Source organism: Bos grunniens, chromosome 10 (genome assembly GCF_055505025.1).
Source record: "Bos grunniens cultivar Pamir isolate PY7600 chromosome 10, Bosgru_T2T1.0, whole genome shotgun sequence".
Classification (NCBI taxonomy): domain Eukaryota; kingdom Metazoa; phylum Chordata; class Mammalia; order Artiodactyla; family Bovidae; genus Bos; species Bos grunniens.
This window is the reverse complement of record NC_141174.1, coordinates 29,196,507-29,221,471: the sequence shown is the minus strand read 5'-3', so window position 1 is coordinate 29,221,471 and position 24,965 is coordinate 29,196,507. Positions and strand designations below refer to the sequence as shown.

Genomic DNA, 24,965 nt, shown 5'->3' with positions numbered 1-24,965 from the left:
AAGAAGTCCCCATTGAGAATTAGAAGCATTTGATTATCTTTTGAATTTGGCTTTGTGGGAAAACAATTCACTAACAACTAACTAGCAACTCTGTTCTGTTCTTTTCCTGTTTCTTTTCCTACCTATACAAGTCTGCATTTTAAAAAGTTAGCTATTCTGTTGGCAGGTTCTGTTTCTCCATCCTTCTCCAGTGCATTACTGCGTTGTGTTTATATACACACATATAATGGTCCCAGTCAAAAATTACCATTAAGATGTCCCCTCTAGTTAAAAACAACGCATTCCCCAGCCTCTCAGTGTGTGCATGATTAGCCATATATGATAATTACATCCCCAATGATAATACTTACAGCAGCAGCATATTAACCTTGTTAGGCATTCACAATAGCAGAGACTAGAGGAAGGAAAAACAAAAAAGCAAATCAAGCAGGCTTGTGTTTAGTGTGAGGAACAAATGGGAAGTGGGGGGTAACCTCTATGGATGAAACACAGGGGAAAAAGGACTGCACAGAAATGAATATAGGATATACCACCTTCTTTTAAAATCTTGGTCCAGCTTTCAGTTAGGTATAGTAAATACTTATTAATAGCCATTATGTGTTCAAAATTACGGCCAATGCATATGAAGATTTATGTGCAGCCATAACTTATTGGCTGCGTATGTGATATTCCTTTACTTATATCACCTCATTTAATTCTCACAACAATGTCAAAGCTAGAAAATCTGAAAGGCAACAGGAGAGAAAATACAGTTATCACAGTATGTGAGTTATATCTCAATAAAACTGATTTAAAAAAAACCACTCGGCTTTCTTCCGAAGAATGACAGACTGAAGACAGCCTTGTTAACAGCAACCACAGAAGCCTGAAGACAAGGGGAGAGTATTGTCACAGGCTGGAGAGAAAAACACTCTCCACTGATTATGCTTTTCAAGTGACAGAAGAATAAAGATCTTTCTTTCTTTTACAAAGCTTGAAAGGGTTTATCACTGGAAGAACTACTAACTGGTGTGATTTCAGGGAGAAAGAAATTGAACCTGAAAGGAGTGAAGTGCAAGAAAGGGAATGAACAACAGGAACAAAAAGATCAACATGTAGGTAAATGTGAGCATGTGCAGACTGCGTAAAGCAGAAACAGCAAAAGTGGGAAACGTGCCTGATATTGGGACTACAGCAATAATGTGGAACTGAAATTCCTAGCAGGAATAGTACGAAAGATGTGAAGGGGAGACCGAAATCAAAGAATTCTAAGGCACTTACGCTACTTAGAAAGAGGGTGAAAGCGAAAGTCACTCAGTCATGTCTGACGCTTTGTGACCCCATGGACTATAAAGTCCATGGCATTCTCCAGGCCAGAATACTGGAGTGGGTAGCCATTCCCTTCTCCAGGGGAGCTTCCCAGCCCAGGGATCGAACCCAGGTCTCCTGCATTGCAGGCGGATTCTTTACCAGCTGAGCCACAGAAAAAAGGTAGAGGTATTGATTCATTTTGGACATTAAATCAAGGGTGCATGTTAAAATTATAATCCAACTTTTAACCCAATGGAGAGACTAAATTAGAATAAAGAAAATTCAGTTAATCCCATACAAAGCAGAGATATTTAAAAGCCTAGAAAATGCAGACTAGATGGTATAAACAAAATCAATAAAAATAAATCAAAATATATTGGTGATAATAATAAATGTCAAGGGACTAAAACTGCTTTGAAAATGATAGATATAGCATTAGGTTAATATTTCTCTTCCTCCCAATCTCTCCCTCTCTCTCTCTCCTCACATCCTCTCACTTCTACTACATTTTATATTGGGTGTCCACCTAGCCTCATAATGTTTAAGAAAAAGAAACACTAATTACCAATAAATTGGGCTTAGTTCTGGAATGCAAGAATGAGTTAACATTAGGGAAATCTAATGTATTTAATAGCTCACTATACCAACTGATTTATGGGAAAACTTGATCATGTCAATAGTTACAAAAGAAGCTCTTGATGAAATACATTATGCTTTATTGGCAAAAATAATTCATAGTAGATGAATAATAGAAGATGTATCAGTATAGGCAAAGTTATGGTGCAATAACAAATGCTGCAGAGTTCATGGCTTAATACAGCAAAGGTTTATTTCTCCCTTTCATCACAATCCAAAGTAAGGCAGGCAATGCTCCTCTAAGCTATAAGTAAGGGATACAGATTCTTTCTATTTAATGAGGTGATAATATATTCAAAATGTGACCAGCCTTGTTGTCATGGAAGGGGAAGAGACAGGGGGAATGACTGACTTTAGCTGTGATTGAAGGTAATGTATTACTTCTAATATTCTATATTCAGAAGCCAGTCACATGGCTCAGTTACCTCAAATCTGGTGTGAAGCCTTCATCCTTAATTTGATACTTAACCCGTCATTATCACGTTATTCACTCAAGAAGGTTTATTGAGCCTTTGTTGCTTGAAGCCTTCAAAAATTTATCTCTCCCACCTCCCTCCCCAATACAATATTGTAAAGTAATTAGCCTCTAATTAAAATAAATAAATTAAAAAAAATAAATCTCAGAGTCTCTGCCCCACCCCACCCCCCACCCCCACCACCCCCAAAATGATCTCTTACTGTTTGGAGATCTGGAAGCAAGGGACTTTTCCAATCACAGAAATGTCTGAATTTCAGGATTCTCTTTCTCTTTCCCTGCACCTTCATCTTTCCCAAGGTTACTTTTCACCTCTTCCCAGCCTCTAGATGAAGCCAGTAGTAGTGAATACACACTTCTAACATTCTGTTTTTCAATTTTTTCCCTTATAACTACAAATATTAAGCATATTTGCTTCCTTCCAAGTGATAGCAGATGACAGTTTACCATCACTTAATGTGAATGATGGATCTCCACTATCCTAGCCTCTGATAGGAGTTTCTCCATTCCCTGGCACCCAACTTCTAGGCCAGTGGTCTTGTATTTTTATTTTAGTTGCATTCCAGTTCAGGTTACTGATTACTTTGTCACACTTTTGTCAGGAAAATACAAAATACTCTAGCTATATTTTGAATCAGAAGTTGTTTCTCATAGGCTTCAAGCATGGGAAGTCTGGTCAGTAAAGGTCAGGAAGGCTCTCTCCAGGAAATCCAGAAGTACAGGCATCACAGGAAAGGTACGGGTACAGTCTGAGCTGTGCACGTGAAAGGATTGGTTCTCATAAGGATCTTTGAATGCCATGGGTGAACACCCTGCTTTGCCATTTGCTTGCTAATTCCTGTCCACATGCCTGCAACTGGTTTGTGGCCTGAAAGGATTGTGGCTCCCCTTTCCTTTTGCTTTCCATTCTCATACAGTTCACTTTCACTAGTGAAATCTAACTGGGATCCTACTGGCAAGAGATTCAGGGGAATGTAATTTTAAGTTTGGTAAAGAAAAGAGCTTAGAAAGGCAGAAATGGTATTAAATGTCAACAACTAGCATGTGGTAGAGAAGTGTTAGTCGCTGTCATGTCCAGCTCTTTGCAACCCCATGGACTGTATGTCCATGTAATTCTCCAGGCAAGAATACTGGTGTGGGTAGCCATTCCCTTCTCCAGGGAATCTTCCCAACCCAGGGATCAAACCCAGGTCTCTTGCATTGGAGCAGATTCTTTACCATCTGAGACACCAGGGAATAAGGAAGGGAACATACTTAATCCTGGTGGTGAGCATTTTAAGAAAATAGACACTAGCTATCATTCTTAATATTGAAATCCATCAAGAAAGAAATAAGGATTCCCATTAGAATCACTCACACTCAGCATTAAACTGGAAACTCAAGGCAGTTTAGTAGAATAAGAAAAAGAAATAAAAATTTAAAGCTAGAGAAGAGGAAACAAAACTGCCATTCTTTATAGAAAATATGATTGCATTAAAAATGCAAGAAAACCTATAAATTTGAACTAATAACATATTTTAATACAAACTTGTTTTCTAATACATCAAGGACAGATAGAAAGTAGAGTTTTAACACATTAATATATACAAAAGTAACAGTAGCTATGGTACCAAAAGATAGCATTAATAAAAGATGAGTAAGAAAATTATTTAAAAATTGCAACATTTTGAAATACACAAAATAAAACTAAATAGATAGATGAACATGTTTATTGGTTAGAATAATCTATATTGTGAAAATAATAGCTTTCCTCGAATTTATATATCTGGTGCAATCCCAATCAAAATCCCCAGATTTTTTTTTTAAAAGGACTTGACTAACTGATTCTCAAATTCATATGCAAGAGCCAGTTAAAGAAAGAGATTGGAATAACTAAATTTTTAAAAAGATGATATAAGGATTCTTCCTAACAGATATCAAGACATATTCTAAAAGGACGATAATAAATATCAAGTTAAGGGAAGGACACCAAAGCTAGATGCTTGGTATCTGATCAACATTATATTACAAGTCAACTGGGAGATAATGGGCTATTTAATGTATAATGCTTCTGATTTGGGAAAATAATTAGATCCCTACCTCATGCCACATATAAAAATCAATCTTAGGTGGATTAAAGATCAGATTGAAAAATAAATTCTTAAGACTCATAGAAGGAATATGGAAGACCATTGAGTTTGGATAGGATTTCTTAAATAATTTTTTAATGTGCCGACTGAAAAGGAAAACATTGATAAATCTGACCGACTCCACAGAATGTAAAGCATTTAAACTGCAAAAGTTACTATACACAAAGCAAAAGGATAAATCACAGGCATGGAGAAGGTATTAACAATAAAAGTAACAAGATTTTGTCTCTGGAATTTATAAAGAATCAATAATCCACTCATAGGGATGTATTACAGAAATTCTTAAGTGTTGGTATGATATAAAATACCAAAGTGTTCACTGAAATCTTTTCAATTCTTTGTTATTAAAAACAAATGTCCATTAATTAAAATAATGAATAAGCTACTTGTGGTTTATTAATATACTAGAACACTGCTGCTGCTGCTGCTAAGTCACTTCAGTTGTGTCCGACTCTGTGCGACCCCACAGACGGCAGCCCACCAGGCTCCCCTGTCCCTGGGATTCTTCAGGCAAGAACACTGGAATGGGTTGCCATTTCCTTCTCCAGTGCATGAAAGTGGAAAGTGAAAGCGAAGTCGCTCAGTCGTGTCCCACTCTTAGCGACCCCATGGACTGTAGCCTAACAGGCTCCTCCGTCCATGGATTTTCCAGGCAAGAGTACTAGAGTGGGGTGCCATTGCCTTCTCCAGAAAGGTCAATAGTAAATATGAAAAATGCTAAATATCAAATGGGGCTTCCCAGGTGGTGCTAGTGGTAAAGACCCCACCTGCCAATGCAGGAGAAGTAAGAGATGCAGATTCAATTCCTGGGTCAGGAAGATCCCCCAGAGGAGGGCATGGCAACCCACTCCAGTATTCTTGCCTGGAGAATCCCATGGACCGAGGAGCCTGGCAGGCCATAGTCCACAGGGTCGCAAAGAGTTGGACATGACTAAAAGCGACTAAGCATGCATCCATGATTGGTACTTAAGTATGGGTAGTATTAATATTATTCTCTCTTATGTATATTGAAGATGTTTAATAATTATGAATACATTAGAAGCTAAGGAGAAGTTAAATGACCAAATTCCTTTCCTTTGCCCAGAGAATCATAGTGCCCCGCCCCCACCCCAAGGCTAAGTCTGTTACAAATGGCAGACCATCATGCTGCTGTGGGGCAGCTGTTCTGTATGACCTATGTAACTAACTTTTGTGGTATTGCATTGTTTCTTTGAAAAGATGACTCCTGAATCCCAAATGACATAGGTTTGTGCCATGATAAATTGGAAATATTTTGCTGTTATAATTTTTTTTGGTTCATGTGGTGTCTTCTTTGTGGAGAAAGTGAGTGACCCATAACACAGTTGATGGGCTGAGTCAGAAGGACAGCATCCAGAACTACCAGGGGATTGTGACCCATTCAGCCTGTTGATGATGGCTTTATGTTGCTAGAGACGCTGAGAGGCATCTGAATCATCAACAGAAGATAAAATACTGCTTGGTAGTGCTCTACAGCAAGTATTACACTATCAATCCCAAAGAATTAAAACAGCTCAGTAAAATTGCGTATTTACTTGACCTTTTCTCTTCCATTCTGACTGATGCTCACTGAACCCCCAAAGACTCCAACCTTACTCCTCACTATTCCTCACAAGCAGAATTTTCTGGTCATAGCCCTGGATAGCTAAATGTAAGCATACAATTATTGTCAATAATTTTGAGCTGGAACAGTTGGCATGGCATTTCTCTTCTTCTGGTCAGATGTCCTCAGACTGGATTGTTTATACTTTTATTATTCCCCTCTCTTGTCATACATGTACAATTCAGCTTCAGTGATGGTGGTTTGGTTGTAAATAGCCTTTTTTTAAAATATAAATTTATTTATTTTAATCGGAGGTTAATTACTTTACAATATTGTATTGGTTTTGCCATACATCAACATGAATCCGCCACAGGTATACACGTGTTCCCCATCCTGAACCCCCCTCCCACCTCCCTCCCTGTACCATCCCTCTGGGTCGTCCCAGTGCACCAGCCCCAAGCATCCTGTCTCATGCATCGAACCTGGACTGGCAATTCGTTTCATATATGATATTATACATGTTTCAATGCCATTCTCCCAAATCATCCCACCCTCTCACTCTCCCACAGAGTCCAAAAGACTGTTCTGTACATCTGTGTCTCTTTTGCTGTCTCACATACAGGGTTATCGTTACCATCTTTCTAAATTCCATATATATGCATTAGTATACTGTATTGGTATTTTTCTTTCTGGCTTATTTTAAATAGCCTTTCTCATAATTAGAAAATAATCTTCTGACCAGGAGAAAGCTGGAAATTGCTCTCTTTGTGAAATGAGCAAGTCTTTGTTTGCAAGATTAATTCAATTCCCACTGCCATAACTGGCAGCAGAATTGCCAGATCAGTTTGGTGACTGGATTGAACTTTTCCTCCAGGAACTGTGTAGCTGTACAGCTGCAGAAACACAAGTTCACTCCCTTATTGTCAGTTTGCTGACAGCTTTTTCCATAGAGCAGTTTGAAGAGTGGAGAGCCCTTTTTCTGAGACAGAGAAGTGTTTTCACACCTGAAGTGCAATTTCACACCTTGTGTTTCTCAGCAGATAAGTGCATAAAATAACACATCAAACCGGAATAGAAAAAGATCAACATAGAAAGAAAACTGCAGGTTGTAATTTGTTTCCTATCTTACAATGCCTTTGTAGAGAACGATAAATTACAGGGATCTGGGTTTACACTTTAAAAAGTTTGACTGGTTGTTAGGTGGGGAAGTGAGCAGTAAACACTAATCGGCATTTAGCCCACATTGAACACAATGTACAAAATGATAAAATTTGGGAAACACCAAAATGTTGATTTTTTTTTAAAGGATAAAACACATATAAATTAGTGGCAAAAGCTGTAGTTAAGAGAAAGTCAAGATATTGATACATTACGTGATTTTAGTAAAAATAGAATTGTCTTAAGATATAATTTTTTATAATTATCCATTCAGGAATTTTAGCAAAAGTAGTAGATTATGTTAGTACTTACTTTCTATAAATGACTAAACCTATGATGCTAGTTACCATCTGATGGCATTCTAGTGCAGGGGTTATAAAATGAGGGATTTAGCTCCATTTTGCAAATTTGAAAACTTAAGTCCAAAAGAAAACAGAAAGTTGAGCCTCCTGGATGGTCACAAACATTCATTATAAAATATTTAATATTTATTGAGTGTCTATCACATGTTAGGCATTATACCAGGCATGGGGTACAATGGTTAACAGGGAAATCTCCCTTTCTCCCATCTGGGAACTGACAGTTTTACAGCAAGTAAACAGGCGATGGAAATACTGGGTAATGAGTGCTGAGAGAGGTAAAATTATATTTTGATGGAGCCTGCAGATGGTCAGCATGGGGGAAAGTGGTCATCCAAGATTCTCAGATAAAGTGACATCTAAATCAAACTAATGAACGACAGTGGATGAGGTGGTTGGATGGCATTACTGACTCAATGGACATGAGTTTGAGTAAACTCCTGGAGTTGGTGATGGACAGAGAGGCCTGGCATGCTACAGTCCATGGGGTTGCAAACAGTTGGACATGACTGAGTGACTGAACTGAACTGAAAGGTGGGTATCATTTGGGATGTGAGGGCATGTATAACTTACGTAGAGGTGAAAGAGAAAGAGAAGCAGGATGGGTTGGGGGGATGAAGGTAGTTCAGTGGAGTGGGGATGTAGCGTATAAAGGCAATTGAGATGCACAATGAAACTGGAAGATAAAAGGGTCAGGGTGTGTAGTCTATGCTGAGAAATTTAGTTTTTTATCCTGAGACTAGAGGGATGTATTGAAGGTTTAGTCTTTGTTTATTAGTGAGAGTGATACAACCAGATCTGTACTTTATAAAGACCCCTCTGACTATTGTTGTTGTCCAGTTGCTCAGTTGTGTCCAACTCTGCGACCCCATGGACTGCAGCACGCCAGGCTTCCCTGTCCTTTGCCATCTTCTGGAGCTTACTCAAACTCATATCCACTGAGTCTGTGATGCCAAATCCAACCATCTCGTCCTCTGTTGTCCCCTTTTCCTTCTGCCTTCAGTCTTTCCCAGCATCAGGGTCTTTTCTAATGAGTCAGCTCTTTGCATCAGGTGGCCAAAGTACTGGAGCTTCAGCTTCAGCATCAGTCCTTCCAATGAATATTCAGGACTTTATGGTCCAACTCTCACATTCATACATGACTACTTGAAAATCCATAGCTTTGACTATACAGACCTTTGACTATGGGATTTGTCAATCCAGTGACTGGACATCAGCAAAGAAACATGCAGTAATGCAAGTGGGAGAGGTTGGTGACCTGAGCCGACAGTATACACCAGGAGTTCAGCAGCATTGGGAGGGAAGAGAGTGGGTGGATTTGGGAGCTATTGTGGAGGCAGAATCAACAGAACTTAGTGATTGATCAGCTGGACTAGGGGTAAGGAAGCCAGTCTTGTCAAAAATGCGTAAAGGTAAAAAATAAAATAAAATTTAAAAAAAGAAAAAAATTAAATTAAATTAAAACTTAAAAAAAAAATGCGGTCCTGAGTTCTGATTTGGGACTTGAGCAGATGATGCTACATTCACAGAGTTGGGGGACACTAAAGCAGCTAGTTTTTAAAAGGGAGACATGATATTTGTGAGATGGGATTTTACAAGAAACAATGTGGTATTCCATTGGATTTTGAGCTTGGAAGGGAAGTCTAGGCCACAGATACAGATCAGGTAGGTATATGAGATGGTCCAAAGAATATGTAGAGAATGAGAAAAGAAGAGACTTTTTAGGCATAAATAGTACTTGGACAATGAAAAGAAAAACACATAGGGCAAAATGTATATATATTGTTACATAAATAAAATATGGATGAAGAATGTGCGTGTCCACAAATACCACTGCACACATGCCTTTGCACGTACACACCCCTGCACATGTAGTCCTTCCGATGAGCATCAGCATGGTACCCCATGGTGGGCCACATGCAACATTAAGCATTAAAGGTAATCATCCCTTTCCTGAAGAGTTCGTGTAAGGTGTGTGTTGTGTGTGTGATAGTCACTCAGTCATGTCTCTTTGCGACCCCATAGACTGTAGCCCACCAGGTTCCTCTGTCCATGGAATTCTCCACGCAAGAATACTTGAGTGGGTTGCCATTCCCTTCTCCAGGGGATCTTCCCAACTCCGGGATCAAACCTAGGTCTCCTGCATTGCAGGTATATTCTTTACTGACTGAGTCACCAGAGAAGCCCATGTGTTAGTCCAACAGCAAGTTCCAGGCCTAAAGATGCTGCTCAGTATGTTAAAAAGGAAAAATGTACTGCCCGTGTAGATATTGCAATTAAACTAGCAAAACAGAAGGCACTGATGGCTTCTCATTTCCACTGTTTTTTTCCTAGATACATACGGAAAGCTCTTTCTCTTCAATTCTGTGGGTCAAGAGATGTCTCGCTGCAAGACGTCAATCCGCCGTGGGCAGCCCAATCCCGTCTATAAGGAGACCTTTGTTTTCCAGGTGGCCCTCTTTCAGCTGTCTGATGTCACACTGATGATTTCCGTGTATAACAGGCGTACCATGAAGCGTAAAGAGATGATTGGTTGGATTGCTTTGGGTCAAAACAACAGTGGAGAGGAGGAGCGAGACCACTGGGAGGAAATGAAGGAGACCAAAGGGCAGCAGGTCTGCAGGTGGCACACACTGCTCGAATCCTAGGTTTGTCAAGAGGTGTTTGTGGGCTGTACCCACCCTGGTGATACGTGTTTCGATTACTGATACCAACTCAGTGCTTGCTGGCAGGCTTTTTACAGACAGGCTGTAAGAAGGGATTGAATTTTACTAACCCCTAAGACCTTGTGAGGGTGGGAGGATCTTTGAGTTTCTTAAAGGTTTGATTTAGATTTAAATACTATAATTTAAAAAAAGCCCAGATGTGTGCTGTCGAGTATACTTTATGGGAAATATCATCATGGTTAAGATGAATGATGATAAATTAATTTGTGTTAGTAGGTTATTGAGTTTTGGGTCAGGCTCTGGAATGAAACTTCTCTGGCTGCCTCTGTTCCCTGAGATTTAACAGTAAGAGTGCTGTTAAAAGTTACAATTTGTAAACCACTTTTGTGTAGGAATCAGAATTTCCTTAATATGGTGCAAAACACTCCAAAATACAGAAATAAATCTAACCCCAAGTCTCATAAAAGAATGTAGCTCTCATCCATAATTCCCCATTTCACATTTTTCTCTTTATTAAAAAAAAAAACCTTCATTTATTTGACTAACAAATAAATGTTATAAACTTGCACTTATAAAGCAAATTTGTATGAATTAAATAGCTCTTTTTATCTTATATATTGTGGTTTCCTATGAGATTTGGTTAGGTGAACCATTTTGAATCTGAAAAAGAATTAGAAAACTGCTGTTACAAGACAACTTGTCTCCTTTTGAGCATGTAAGATTTCAAAGTTAAAACTTTCAAGGTTTTTATGCTGTTTTTCTTACCTGACAAATTCTTATAGATTGAGAAGAAAACCAAAAAAACCTATTTAAGTCATGGGTGTATTGGTTTTTCTGAATCTAGTGGTCTCCTAGATGACACTTTTTCTATATTCAATACAATATACTCACTCATACATATATTTGGATTGTGTACTTGCATGTAAACCATATTTTTAATGCAATATTTTTGACCATCAAAGCATAGTGCATTGCATACAATAGATCTTTAATAAATGTTGATTTGATTGATACTTAGAAATGAATATGTTATAACATGAATGAAGAATATTTTCAGTTTGTGAGGAATGAAACTGATTCTTCTTTGAGCATTTGAAGTGCCTATAATTGTCATTTTTCATGGTATTTGCAGCAACATGTATTAGCCACTACTTGCATTCTGGTCACATACCATTTAGAACACTGATCATGTGTTTATGAGCATGAAATTTTACTTCTGACTGACTTTTACATTATTATGCACTGCATGTTTATTTTCTTAGGTCTGAGCCCTTAATTTCAATTCCTTTAAATTGGCAGTCATGAAAAAGGAAGGAGTGTGTGTATGTGTAACACTGAGCCCCATGTGCAGCTCTTCTGAGCAATTGCTGTCACTTATTTTTAGCTTTTATGTTTCATTGTTGACTTTTCACTGTCTGTGGGAAGGATGATAGCTAGTGATGGATGTATACAGTTAAAAACACATAACTCCTCCTCAGCTCTGCATTTGACAGATTGTAAACGTAGGCTGTAGCACTTGAAGCACATATTTATTCCTTACAGCCTGTAATGGTTATCCTGACAAGCCCAGACTAGGACACAGGATAACTCGACTCCAATTTCAAGCTTATGAAAGAAGTGATTTCCTATGGAATAATCAGAATTAGAAGAATAAATGAATATCTTCCTTTCTTTTCAGGTCACGGGAGTTCTGTACATAATGCTGCTCAGTTACTGTGAATAAGTAGTAAAACCATGTTCCACTGGGTTTTCGCCCTACCTTGCTTTGGAAGACCTCAAAGTGCTTTTCCAACATCATATCCATTAACTGCTGAGTGGTCTTTGCAGTGTGGCTGTGTCATTGAGTAGAACTGAGTGCAATTGATTAAGTAGTGGCACAAAGAATTGGCTTTTCACATCCCTTACTCTCTTTATGCGCTTGTGCTTAAGGGGAAGCAGAGCAGCCTTGTTATGCTTTCCTTTATCCAGTGACATAAAAGCAGCATTCACTTTAAAATTTACATTTGAAAAAAATCTGCATGTGTTGTACAGACGGGCCTGGATTTTTCCTCCTCATATTTTCCTGCTCTATGTTTGCCGCATCCTTAGTCTTACGGTACCCAATAATCACCTATACTTCATTTTCTGCTGCCTTGACCCACCATTTCTAAGGTTTTCTTCTGATACAGTGAAAATATCCTTGCGTGCTTGATCTTTTCTCTCATAGTCTGCTTATGGTAGAGTTTACGGAAATTTGAAGGGAGGGCTGCCTGAAAAGCATTTTTCACTTGTATAATTTTACTATGTTGGTGCTATTCACCATGTAGGATGCATGTACATCTTGAATATCCAGCCACATTCACCCTAAAGCTTGTATAAATATAAAATGCTAATGACAAGACACATTAAAATATGAGGCTGAATTTTTTTACATTGATTTAAATTCTGGTTTAGTAAAATCTTCATTTTGTGCACTTAAATTTCCTTGTTTTCTTGGCAGAGTCTAGACACAATGCACTTAACGTGTTTTTCACTCGAGCTTTTATATCTACATTTGCTTTTCAAAAGAGTTATGAAAGATAATTTGTTGGTTCTGCCATGTTAAAGCTGCTTTGCCTATTTTATCTAGCTAATAATCAATATCTCATAGTGACATATGAAGCTGAAGAAGTACTAGAATTTGTTGTTTGAGTAGTTCTTTCTATGAGAATGCTTATAAAATATTATTTTGGAAGGTATATGATGCAGGAGGTTTATGGAAATGTGATTTACAGCATGCCCTCTTTCAGGGCATGAGTTAACACTGAATTGGGAAGTGCCCGTTTCCCCAGTCACGGAGGTGCTCTTGTGTTCCCTGCACCCCTTTGACTATTGTTGAATTTTTAAATGGGCCATTCACCAGGCAGCCGAGCACCTGCTCTCACTTCTCTCCTTCACTGGCTCCCAGTGTGATACACAGTTGTTTTGGACCCTCTTTTTGCTGCTGTTGCATAACTGTGAAGGGGGAAGTCTTATTTCTCTTAATAGAAAAAGAGCTTGTACCATCTTTGGATGTAATAGACTTGATATTCCACCTGTACAAAGTTGGAGAAAGAATCCTCGCCATGATGGGAGATGAGAAGAGAAAAAGAAAGCATGGTGCTATGTTGTTGCTCAGTATAGGCACTGTTCACTCTGCATCAACTTTCATGACAGTAACAGATTGACCTCAAACGTTGGTATTCTCCAGGGTGCTACAGCCTGAAACACAGCCTCTGCCTTTGTAACATGTAGCACTCACAATATTTGACAGATTGTTAACACCTCTCAGTCTCTATGTTTTGCATCCTGGTTGTACCACATGGTCTTATCTGACAACCAAAACTCTTTCCTTTCAAGTAATGCGTTATTTAAGTTGGAACTCCCATCAGGTTAAGTGAAAATGCTTCTCTGATAGCCATTGCATTGATTAAATTGATGGTTTAGCAAGGACCGTGGAACTAAGGGTTTCTCAAAAGCCTGGTTATCCATTTGCAGCAGAGGGCTAGTATTCAGACATGAAGATCAGAAAAGTGAATGTGAAAGGATTATTTGTAGATGACATAAAACCAAGAGCAAGCATCATGTCCTTTAATGATGAAGAAACAGGAGTAGAAATTACATGTGACCTCTCCTCTAACCTTTGCATAAACTGTGGCTAAAGACCATTCCATTCTGTTTGATCCACAGGGAAAACAAATGATAGATAATCCTGAAATGGCCAAAGTATTTTTATTGTATTAGAAATTGTTCATTCCAAAGAGAAAAGCTAGAAAAAGTTATAAAAGAAACAAATGATATAGCATGAGTATGGAAGAATTAAAGGATAAATATGCTAGATACCATCAGCATCTATTGCATATATGCAAGAAAAATAAACTAATATAAATGAAAAGCCATTTTAGATTAACTGTCATTTTTCACAACTTGTGGAATTCTAGAAAAGAAAGATGGGGTGAATGAAATTAGTCTAAACAATTCAGAGAAGTTGGCACAGGCTGTGGCCCTAGTCTGGTTTTAAATAAACTCTGCCTACTGTGTGGCCCTAAGGTAATTGCTTAGCCAGACTGTGACCCTGCTTATTCAACTGGAAGATGGAAATAATACCTACCTCAAAAGGTCTTTTTTTTTTTTTTTGATAATGAAATAACAAAATAGAGATGAGCATATACCAACCATTCAATGTTCCCTTCTCATGATCATGTTTAAAAATGCATTTAAGATTTGTTTCTCTTTCTAGTGAAAGTAATAGTAATGCTAGAGAAGTAGTGAGAACAATTTCAGATACTTTAAAAAGGGTAGGGAGGTGAAGCTAGTCTGGAAGGCAGCTATGTTCACCGCTATACTAGTAACACTGCACGAAGCTAGTCTGCATTTGGGACAACCTCAACCATGATAAGCCTAGGGTGTGGAAGAAATTAAGTCTTAATAAATCCCTAAATGATGTATAATGACCAAATCCAATTTATAATTGTATGATGGCCAGTTTATCCACTCTGGTGCTTGTATGTACATCTTGATAAATCACACTCAAGACCTCTCCTCACACCCAGCTCTTATCCACTGCTCATATGTGGACAGAGCACCTTGTTCCTATCAAAGGAGTTGGTAAAGGTGGCAACTTGAGTACCTATTTCAGCTTTGATCTGAAAAGTAAAATAAATAGTGTGGCACTATAGAGGAGCCTGGCAGGCTACAGTCCATGGGATTGCAAAGAGTCAGACATGACTGAGCAACTAACACACATACTGACACGCTTTGGCTTCTCTGGTGGCTCAGATGGTAAAGTATCTGCCTGCAATGTAGGATACCTGGGTTCATTCCCTGGGTGGGGAAGATCCCCTGGAGAAGGGAATGGCAACTCACTCCAGTATTCTTGTCTGGAGAATTCCATGGACAGAAGAGCCTGGCGGCTATAGTCCATGGGGTCACAAAGAGTTGGACATGACTGAGCAACTAACACTACTGACACCCTTTTCAAAATGGAAAACATTCTTTTTGGGAGCTCTTATATCCATATTATATCCTTCAGTTCAGTTCAGTCACTCAGTCATGTCTGACTCTTTGTGACCCCATGAACTGCAGCATGCTAGGCCTCCCTGTCCATCACCAACTCCCAGAGTTTACCTAAACTTATGTCTGTTGAGTCGGTGATGCCATCCAACCATCTCATCCTCTGTTGTCCCCTCTCCTCCAGCCCTCAATCTTTCCCAGCATCAGGGTCTTTTCAAATGAGTCAGCTCTTTGCATCATGTGGCCAAAGTATTGGAGTTTCAGCTTCAACATCAGTCCTTCCAAAGAACACCCAGGACTGATCTCCTTTAGGATGGACTGATTGTATCTCCTTTCAGTCCAAGGGACTCTCAAGGGTCTTTTCTAACACCACAGTTCAAAAGCATCAATTATTCGGCACTCAGCTTTTTTTATATCCTTTTAGGTAATTTTTTTTTTTTTTTGGTGATCTAATGATGCAGCTGTTTACATTTAGCTGTTTGACTGGAAGGTAATAGTCAGGACCAATGATTTATCTCTGTTTCCCTTCAGAGACCATAAAGAAAGGAATTTTATCAGGGTTGAAATTAAGTCCTTTTTAAGTGGTTTTCAAGAGTGCCTTGTTGATATAATAGAAAATGTGTTCTGTTGTCCTCCAGTAAAGAGTTTCCAAAGAACTTAGAAGAGCCTTTGTGGACATTCAGTCCGCATATTGAGCGCAACCAGGTGCCATGAACCAGTCGTGCATACTAGTGGATTTAAACTGAACAGGCTTCTGAGATGAGGACGTGTGAGACCACATTTCCTAAGTTGCTAAAGTGTTGACTCACATCCTACTATTCTCAGTTAAGGAGAAACATGAAGAGATTGGAGAATTCCTTAGCTTAGGGGTTTTAGTTGGGAGTAATTCAGCATGTAGGGAAGGTAAAGGGGTTGGCTGAGTATTGAGAAGGCTGAGGCGTGATTTCTAGGAACAGTTATCCAGGATGTAAAGAGTGCTTACCAAGAGGACCAGTCATCCCCTCTCTTCTTGACATGTGGACAGAGTCAGAGCTTTAAGTCAAGAGAGTTTAACTGAGCTGTAAGGAGAATGGCATGAAGGGGGTTTTGTGCTAATTCATAATGTTTTCTTTGGATTTCCTTGTCTATGGCACCATGCTCTTTGGGATAACACAAGACTTAAAATCTTTTATGAGTGCCGTGACTACACTTTGACGCAATTAGTCACAATATAAATAACAGTGCTTAGCAGCATGCAGTTGTTCAGTTAGTCTCATTATGTACCACAGAAGTCAAGTTCCTTGCTTTGAGTTATTGGAAAGAGGTGACATGTATCTATTCAATTTATTGGAAGAAACATGTGGGAAGTCTCAGACTTGGAGCAGGCCTTGGTCACATTGGAGAGATCATAGAATCATCACTTTTGGAAGTCTTTTGAAACAGAAACATCTGCATTAGTGGTGGGTTCTGACTAAAGGAGAACAGCAGGGCACCCAGAAAGACAGTCTTTCTGAAGTTCCTCCTGAGTCTGATATTGTACACAGAACCTGCAAACGGGATCAACAATAACAACACTCCAGGTCTGCCCTCTTCCCCTTTGGACATTTTTCCACATTGATTTTTTTCTGTATCATAGAAGGCTTTCTCCAGGGAGTTTCTGCTCAGGCTTTGTTTAGGTTACTTTGAGGATGCTTGCAGGCTCCAGGTGAGTTTCCTCTCCTGGGGTGCTTTGACTGTTTTTGTTTCCCTCGGGTTATGAAGCAGTATCCTAGACACACAGACAATAATCAGCTTTATTTATAGCCACTGTGGACCTGATAAAACAGCTTGAGGTTTAGAGAACAAACTCAGAGGCAGGCATGGAAGCCTAGGACACTAGAATAAAACCATGCTTCCAGCTCTCCATAGCTCACTAATGCTGCCTTCAGGTGTCTCCATGGGAGTTTTTACATCATGCCTTCAGGTGACAGAGTTCCCAGTTCCACTTTAAAGATTGTGAGAAGGCTGTCTTCCAATCACCATGCTTCTGGAGTACTTTTGTTTCATTTTCCCCTTTAAGTATCTACTTGCTCTATTTTGTTGTTTTAGTTTATACATAATTTATTCATTCAAAAGATAGTAGGTATGTTATATCCCAGACACTGGGCTAGGGGCTGAAAAATAGCAGGTGAGTAAAACAGTTTGAGCTCAATCATTTTCATTTATAAATACTTATTTATTTTATTAGATTCTGATAAGAACTCTAGGTATACACTAAGATCTTCAATTATCCTTTAATTTTGAGTTACTGTGTTTCTGTGATGGTCTCTTCTCCCACACCTCCATTTTTCCACTGAAAAGGAGAGGATTTAAGGAAAGTGGAAATTATTACTCTGCCTTTACTTGAGGAATAAATACATTGGTTGTTAGTCTATGCTTCTCTTTGAAATAGATAGATATGTTTTAGCCTCAGAAGAAGGAAATACAGCTTCCATTCCACTAATGAAGTGAGTTATAAAATGAGATAGAAGTTGGTTATTTAATATATTTTATTTTTAGAATGGAATATTGAATGCCCTTTGCAAGGCAGTAAGTTAGACCCTGGAATGCTAGGTCTGTGCAAACATATATGACACAGTTTTTATAAGCCCAGTGATTTAATAGTTGAAAGGCATTGCTACTTTTTACTTTTTGAAAAAGTAAACTAGAGATACTGGCTGCCAGATAAAGGGGTGACAGTGTAAGCAAAGATGCCTATGTTCCTCTGTTTCTTTTGATGAAAATTTGTCTTAGATATTATACACATTAAACACATGTGGGGCATCCTATTAAATGGATAAAGATCAACATTGGGGGTGTTGGCAGAGGAACCAATAATTGTTTTCTAGTCTCAAATAATGTAAAATCAGTGTGAATCTAACTTTTAATGCCTAAAATTTTATAACAGAAGACAAAATAGGAATTTTTCCAGTGGATTTATTGCTTATAATTCTTATCATAAAAATTTATCTCAGATAAATACTAAACATGTCTCAATTCATGTAAGTTAAGTCAGAATGTTTGGTGGCCTAGAAATTCTTACTGAAGACAGTTTTTTAGTGTTGCTTAGTTGATGGTCCATAATAGAAAAGTTCATATCTCTTATTTACTAAGACCTATATGTTTGGGAAAATATATCAGATAGCTGCCAATAAAAACTCTGATCGGTGAAGAAAATATGCACTAAAAGAATATTTTCATGTAATTTATTCTACATAATATGTTCACTTTCTAGGAATACATGTCTCTCAAGAGTTTGTCAAGTTCTTTATAGCTGGTACCTTCCAGCAAAGCTTACTAATTTTGCCACATTTCCTTGTGGACATGATAATGTTTATCAATTTACAACTACCCCCAAATATAATGCAATCTTTTATTATACCACCATAATAATGCAGCTGTAAATTAAACTTTAGTATTAATATTACGAAACAGAGTCTTTTCCAGAATTTTAAATTTTATTTTATTGAAGATTCTATTAATAAGTTTGTAAGAAGTTAGTATCTGCATACTTTATTGTGACAGGAATTTCTATAAAAATATCTGTTGAAATAAGATTTGACCTCTATTTTGGGTAAAAAACATGATAGTCTTTGTGATCTGTTTACTTTTTTTAAAAACTAATAAACTTAATTTTTTTTAGCAGTTTTAAATTCACAGCAGAATTGAGCAAAAGTGCAGAGTTCCTATACACTCACTTCTCCCCACACTTGCACACCCACCTCCACTGTCAACCCTCCACACCAGGATGGGTGCATCTCTTACTACTGATGAAATGACATCGACATATCCTTACCACCCAAAGTCCATAGTTCACGTTAGGGTTCACTCCTGGATGTTTCTCAAACCTAAAAATCTTTTGTGTTTTGCTTATTCACCCCTCCCTGATAATCCTTGGCAATCAGTGATCTTTTTACTGTCTTCATAGTTCTGCTTTTCCCAGAATGTCATATGGTTGGAATTATGCAGTGTGTGGTGTTTTCAGATTGGCTTCTTTCATTTAGTAACATGGATCTAAGTTTCCTCTATGTCTTTTCATGTCTTGATAGCTCATTTTGTTTTTAGTGCTGAGTAATAATATACCATTGTCTGCATGTGCCAGTTTGTTTATTATCTATTTAATTTTATTTACAGTTCTAATTGCTATGTTACATTTTGTTAATGTGTCTGATCTGAATCCAATAATAGATGAATTAATTCATATGATTCATCAAATAAAATATAGCAGCTTACAATCTGGGATCAATTTCACCTATGTGAAACTGAGTTTATTTTACATTTGAGGAGACAGTTCATAAAAAAGCACATAGTTTTATCATCCATGTTAACATATGTAAGCCTTTCCTCACTCAGTTCCAAAGGCTAATCAGAGAAAATTCCAAAGGCTCTGAGAATGTAATCCCTAAATTCAGAGACACTGTGGTATTTTTGTTGTTGAACAATGATTTAAATATACATTGATAAAAGTGCTAATTACATTATTACTGATTCACGACAGAAAACTACCTTCTGTTACTAGTTTATATGTCTTTACATCTCTACTGCTGCCAAGAGAAAGGAAGCTTTGTGATCATGCCCTGCCATAGTCAATTGTACAAATTAGCCGAAAGTGGTATGTAAGCATCCAGACCATACAGGAGCTCTGAATGCTGAATGGAAGGGCCTGCTCTGATAACGCATAGGCTGACCAAGCAAGTAGGGCTGGTGGAGTGATAACACTGATAATCACACTGGGTGAAGGGAGAAGCCTGATTGATGATCAAGATCTGGGGAATATTTTGATGTCATTTATACGTGTAGTAACTGCCCTTTTGTAGCTGCAGCAACCTGTGGAACTAGGCATTATTGCAGAGATGGTATGGTTGTAGAAAGAATATTGGATTAGGTTAAAATTAATGAGGCCTCTGTTCTGGTATCAAGTCTTCCTTTAATGAGCTATAAAATGACTATCAGGTCACAATTTCTGTAAGCCTTCGGTTTTGCAGTTGTCAGATGGGAAGGATAATCCTCATTTTACTTATTTTTGCCAGATTGTTGTAAGAATACATTTCATTCATTCCTTCATTAATATGACAAACACTCTGAGTCCCTACTATGTGCAGGGCCATAGGTCTGACAAAGTAACAGATGAAAAAATACTTTGCAGAATTAAGAGTTTGTGAAGACTGTGAGATGTTTCATTATTTTTTAAGGTAAATCAATTCTTACTTACATTGAAGTAATTGATGCTTTTAGATCATTGAGCTATATTCATAGAATGTTAGTAATTTTACTAAAAGTTAAAGTTGGAATGGTATTTAGCCATTTTGCCTCTGAGAAGTTAAAAATAAGGTATTAGGTTTTAATTCTTTTGCTCAGACACCTGACCACAGAACAAATCACAAACATATCTTCTCAGTAGGCTTGCCAAGCTTTGAATTGAACACAGACCTTTTTGTTTATTTTAAGAACATTTTAACCTCAAGAACAAGTTCAGTTCAGTCATTCAGTCATGTCCTAACTTGTGACCCCATGGACTGCAGCAGGCCAGGCTTCCCTGTCCATCACCTACTCCTGAAGCTTGCTCAAACTCATGTCCATTGAGTCGGTGATGCCATCCAACTATCTCATTCTCTATTGTCCCTTCTCCTCCTGCCTTCAATCTTTCCCAGCATCAGGGTCTTTTCCAATGGATCAGTTCTTTGCATCAGGTGGCCAAAGTATTGGAGTTTCAGCATCAGTCCTTCCAATGAATATTCAAGATTAATTTCCTTTAGGATGGACTGGTTGGATCTCCTTGCAGTCCAAGAGACTCTTATGAGTCTTCTCTGATGCCACAGTTCAAAACATCAGTTCTTTGGTGCTCAGCTTTCTTTATGGTCCAACTCTCACATCCATACATGACTACTGGGAAAACTATAACTTTGACTAGACAGACCTTTGTTGGCAAAGTAATGTCTCTACTTTTTAATACGCTGTCTTCTTGGTGATTCTTCCTAAGGCCCACTTAACTTAGACTCCAAGATATCTGGCTCTAGGTGAGTGACCACATCATCGTGGTTATCTGGGTCATTAAGGGTTTTTTTGTATAGTTCTGTTTATTCTTGCCACCTCTTCTTAATATCTTCTGCTTCTATTAGGTCCATACCATTTCTGTCCTTTATTGTGCCCATCTTTGCATGAAATGTTCCCTTGGTATCTCTAATTTTCTTGAAGAGATTTCTAGTCTTTCCCATTCTATTATTTTCCTCTATTTCTTTGCATTGATCACTGAGGAAGGCTTTCTTATCTCTCCTTGATATTCTTTGGAACTCTGCATTCAGATGGGTATATCTTGCCTTTTCTCCTTTGCCTTTAGCTTCTCTTATTTTCTCAGCTATTCGTAAGGCCTCTTCCGACAACCATTTTGCCTTTTTGAATTTCTTTTCCTTGGAGATGTTTTATCACTGCCTGCTGTACAATGTCACAAACCTCTGTCCATAGTTCTTCAGCCATTCTATCAGAATCTATTTGGTACTTCCACTGTATAATCATAAGGGGTTTGATTTAGGTCAAGAACAAGGAAAGTATTAAATAGCATTTTTTTTCCACAAAATGGGATTTGAATACAGTATTTGGAAAGATTCTTCCCCCATCAAAAAAGGTCCCTCAGTCTATATTATTTTTTCTTTTGAAGCAGTCTTCTCCATCTCTCTTCTCTCAAATGACTGTCCTCATCCACAAAATCATTTTCTTCCTAAATAGCATTTATTATCTCTCAGAAGGAAGTAAAGATTAAAAGAAATATTTTCAAGGTACATCCAAGATTTCATAGCAATATTTTGTATTCACAGTACAAGATAAATTTGACTCAATTTTTTTTTGGTCTTCATATGGCATCTGAAACAGTTGTTCACATTCACACATTTATGTTTTACCATATGCATACTGTGTGCAACTCTGTTGTTTTAAAATATTTTATTGGTTTTCCTTTATATCTCAACTTTTGATGGGTGTTCTTGAGGAACTTGCATGAAAAAATGTGAATGATTCATTCATTTTTAACATATGTAACTATTTTGGGGAGATTGTGCTACCCTACATGGAACACACTATTCTTAGTAGGGAGTGTGTCTTGTATTTCTGTTCTGTTCACAGCTGGATGCTGGAGATGTATTAATATTGTAAATCTGTACCTTTTCTTTCCTGTGTTTACTTCAATGAGTTATTTATATGTACCAGACTGTCCTGAGTTTTTGGTGGTTGTGAATTCTGGTTATTAGTTTCATGGATTTCACTTGTGGGAAAGTTTATTATGATATGGTGTAATATAAAAGCCGGTCCTCCTTTAGATTTCTAAGTCACTAGCAGGTGTACCTGGGTAAATTGTTGTGCAGGGCCTTACAACTTGCTGGTTGTAAGGTAGGAGCTGTCCCCTACCTTTCCCATTGCTTCATGGGCCTTTTCAGATCCAGCTGCTGTCATATTTTCTCAATTTTCCAGCAGAGAATCAATCTCTGGGTGGTACAGAGGTTTAAGAGAAAAACAAATTATTTTTTTCTCCTAAAAGGTTGAACTTTTATTTTAGAAACTTCTGAAAATGTTAAGAACATTCCATATAGGTGTCCTTGTATTTCTCACAATGTGACTTATTGACTTATGGTGTCTCCTATTTACCAGAACAAACAGCTATAGAATGTAATGACCTACCCTATTTCTAAAACTACTAAATTCTATCAGTGAATAGTGTTTAGGAAAAGGTTTGGAAATTTTTTAACTGTTCAGCTTAACTAGATTACCTTTCTACCTTTTGTAATGTTCAAAAGTTCATAACAATGTTTTAATGTACTATTCTTACACTGTTATATCTTACGTTTTAACTGGGCAAGCTAGTGAAATATTCAATGTTGATACTCAATTCAAGATTAATACTTTTATATTAGAAATACCCTTTGAAATTATGTTGGAAAATATAAAATAGTTTACCTGTGATAAAGAATAAGTTTGTGATTGGAAGAATTATACTGTTTTTCATGTACAAATAATCCTTAAGGCAGATGTTCAGTCTCACAGTGATGTTGGAAGCATATTTTATGCAGGCTAAAAACTATTTCTGTATTAGATATTTAAATGCATGAGGATAAATTCTAATTGCTTTTTGTTTAAAACAAAAACATAGAAGAAGCATTAGCCCCAGTTTGTACAAAATGTCTGCTGCAACTGAACTCACATTAGTTCAAAACTGAAAATCATTCCAATTTTGTAAAACTGCTGCTACTGGTCTTATCAATAAAGTTTAAGCAGATGGCTTCTATGCATACGTGTGAAATTTTTGCATCTTTAAAAAAGATACAGTTTTGCAGCATCAACATGCAAATTTTATGGGCCTGAATGATATTGCTTATTTTAGCATATACAAAAAACATTAACTCCAAAATCATACCAACTTCAGACAGATATACTAGAACTATAAGCATTACATTTATGACCCATATAATTTATTTTGGTTTTAGGGTGAGGTAGGCTTTTATGTGGAACACAGATACATATCAGTATATATCGACTCAAATGCTAAAGTGCTGAGTTTAAATTAAGAATGTTAGGTAAGTGAGAGAAGGCTGGTGGGCAGTCAGACACAACTAAAGCAACTTAGCATACATTCAAGGAACTCTGTGGACTTTCCAGGTGGCACTTGGGGTAAAGAACCTGCCTGCCAATGACAGAAGAGATGTGAGTTTGATCCCTGGGTTCGGAAGATCTAGAGGAGGCCATGGCAACTCACTCCAGTATTCCTGCCTGGAGAATCCCATGGACAGAGGACCCTGTTGGGCTATAGTCCATAGCGTTGCAAAGTGTTGGACACGACTGAAGTGACTTAGCACACAGCACAAGGAGCTCTATAAATATAAAGATCACCTGAAATAACTGAATTTCATCTGAGGAGGATTCTGAGAAAAATGTAGGCATTCCTGTACAAATGGAATGTGTGGGGAATTACTCATCTGAAAGGCCCTCTTCCAGAGTCCTCTCCCTTCTATGTATAGACAGTTCTGATAAGTTTACAAGGCTCAGATGCAGCAAGCCAGAAGTAGAGGGAACAGAACTGTTATGAACAGACACCTCCACAGCAGTAAAAACACCACTGACATCCCCCAAACCAAAAAAGAAAATGGAAAAAAATCTATAGATGTTTCAGGGAAATTTTATTTTTACCATTTTGCATACTGTGTTAGTTGAGGGGATTAATGCTATGTGTTATAATAAACCAAACTTTCAACGAGTTAGTAGTATAAAGATTTATTTCTCATTAAGACGTTCTTGTCTATACAGCTTGGTATCTTAGCATTTTAGGGATTGAGGCCCATCTCAGAATCCTTAGAGCCTCTAGAGAAATATTTATTTATTCAGTCATGCAAAGAGAGGGGGAAGAAAAAGCATGGGAATCAAATCTCTTTAAGGAGTCAGGCTAAGTGGTGGCAATCTCTACTTCTGTCCACTGACCAGGACTAGTCACTTGGCTCCACTTACATTTAAGAAGGCTTGGAATTGTCATTTATTTGTGCATACAGGAAAACGAATCAATTTAGTGAGAATCTTCTAGATAGCATTTAGCACACTTAGTTTTTTATCTTTTCTTTAGAAAAATTATCTCAAATGTTGTGGTTCAGTTCAGTTCAGTCGCTCAGTCGTGTCCGACTCTCTGCGACCCCATGAATCGAAGCACGC

The 24,965-nt window shown here is 37.8% G+C and overlaps 1 protein-coding gene across 1 annotated transcript in view; it reads left to right on the top strand.

Annotated features, from left to right (window-relative positions):
* Positions 1–23,553, top strand: part of SYT16 (synaptotagmin 16) — a 156,707-nt gene extending 133,154 nt beyond the window's left edge. The window contains exons 7-8 of the mRNA XM_086320364.1: positions 9,943–10,256; positions 11,953–23,553. Coding sequence (XP_086176490.1) covers positions 9,943–10,256 — 314 coding nt within the window. The 3' untranslated portion in view covers positions 11,953–23,553. The remainder of the gene's footprint in view (positions 1–9,942; positions 10,257–11,952) is intronic.
* Positions 23,554–24,965: the final 1,412 nt, after the last annotated feature.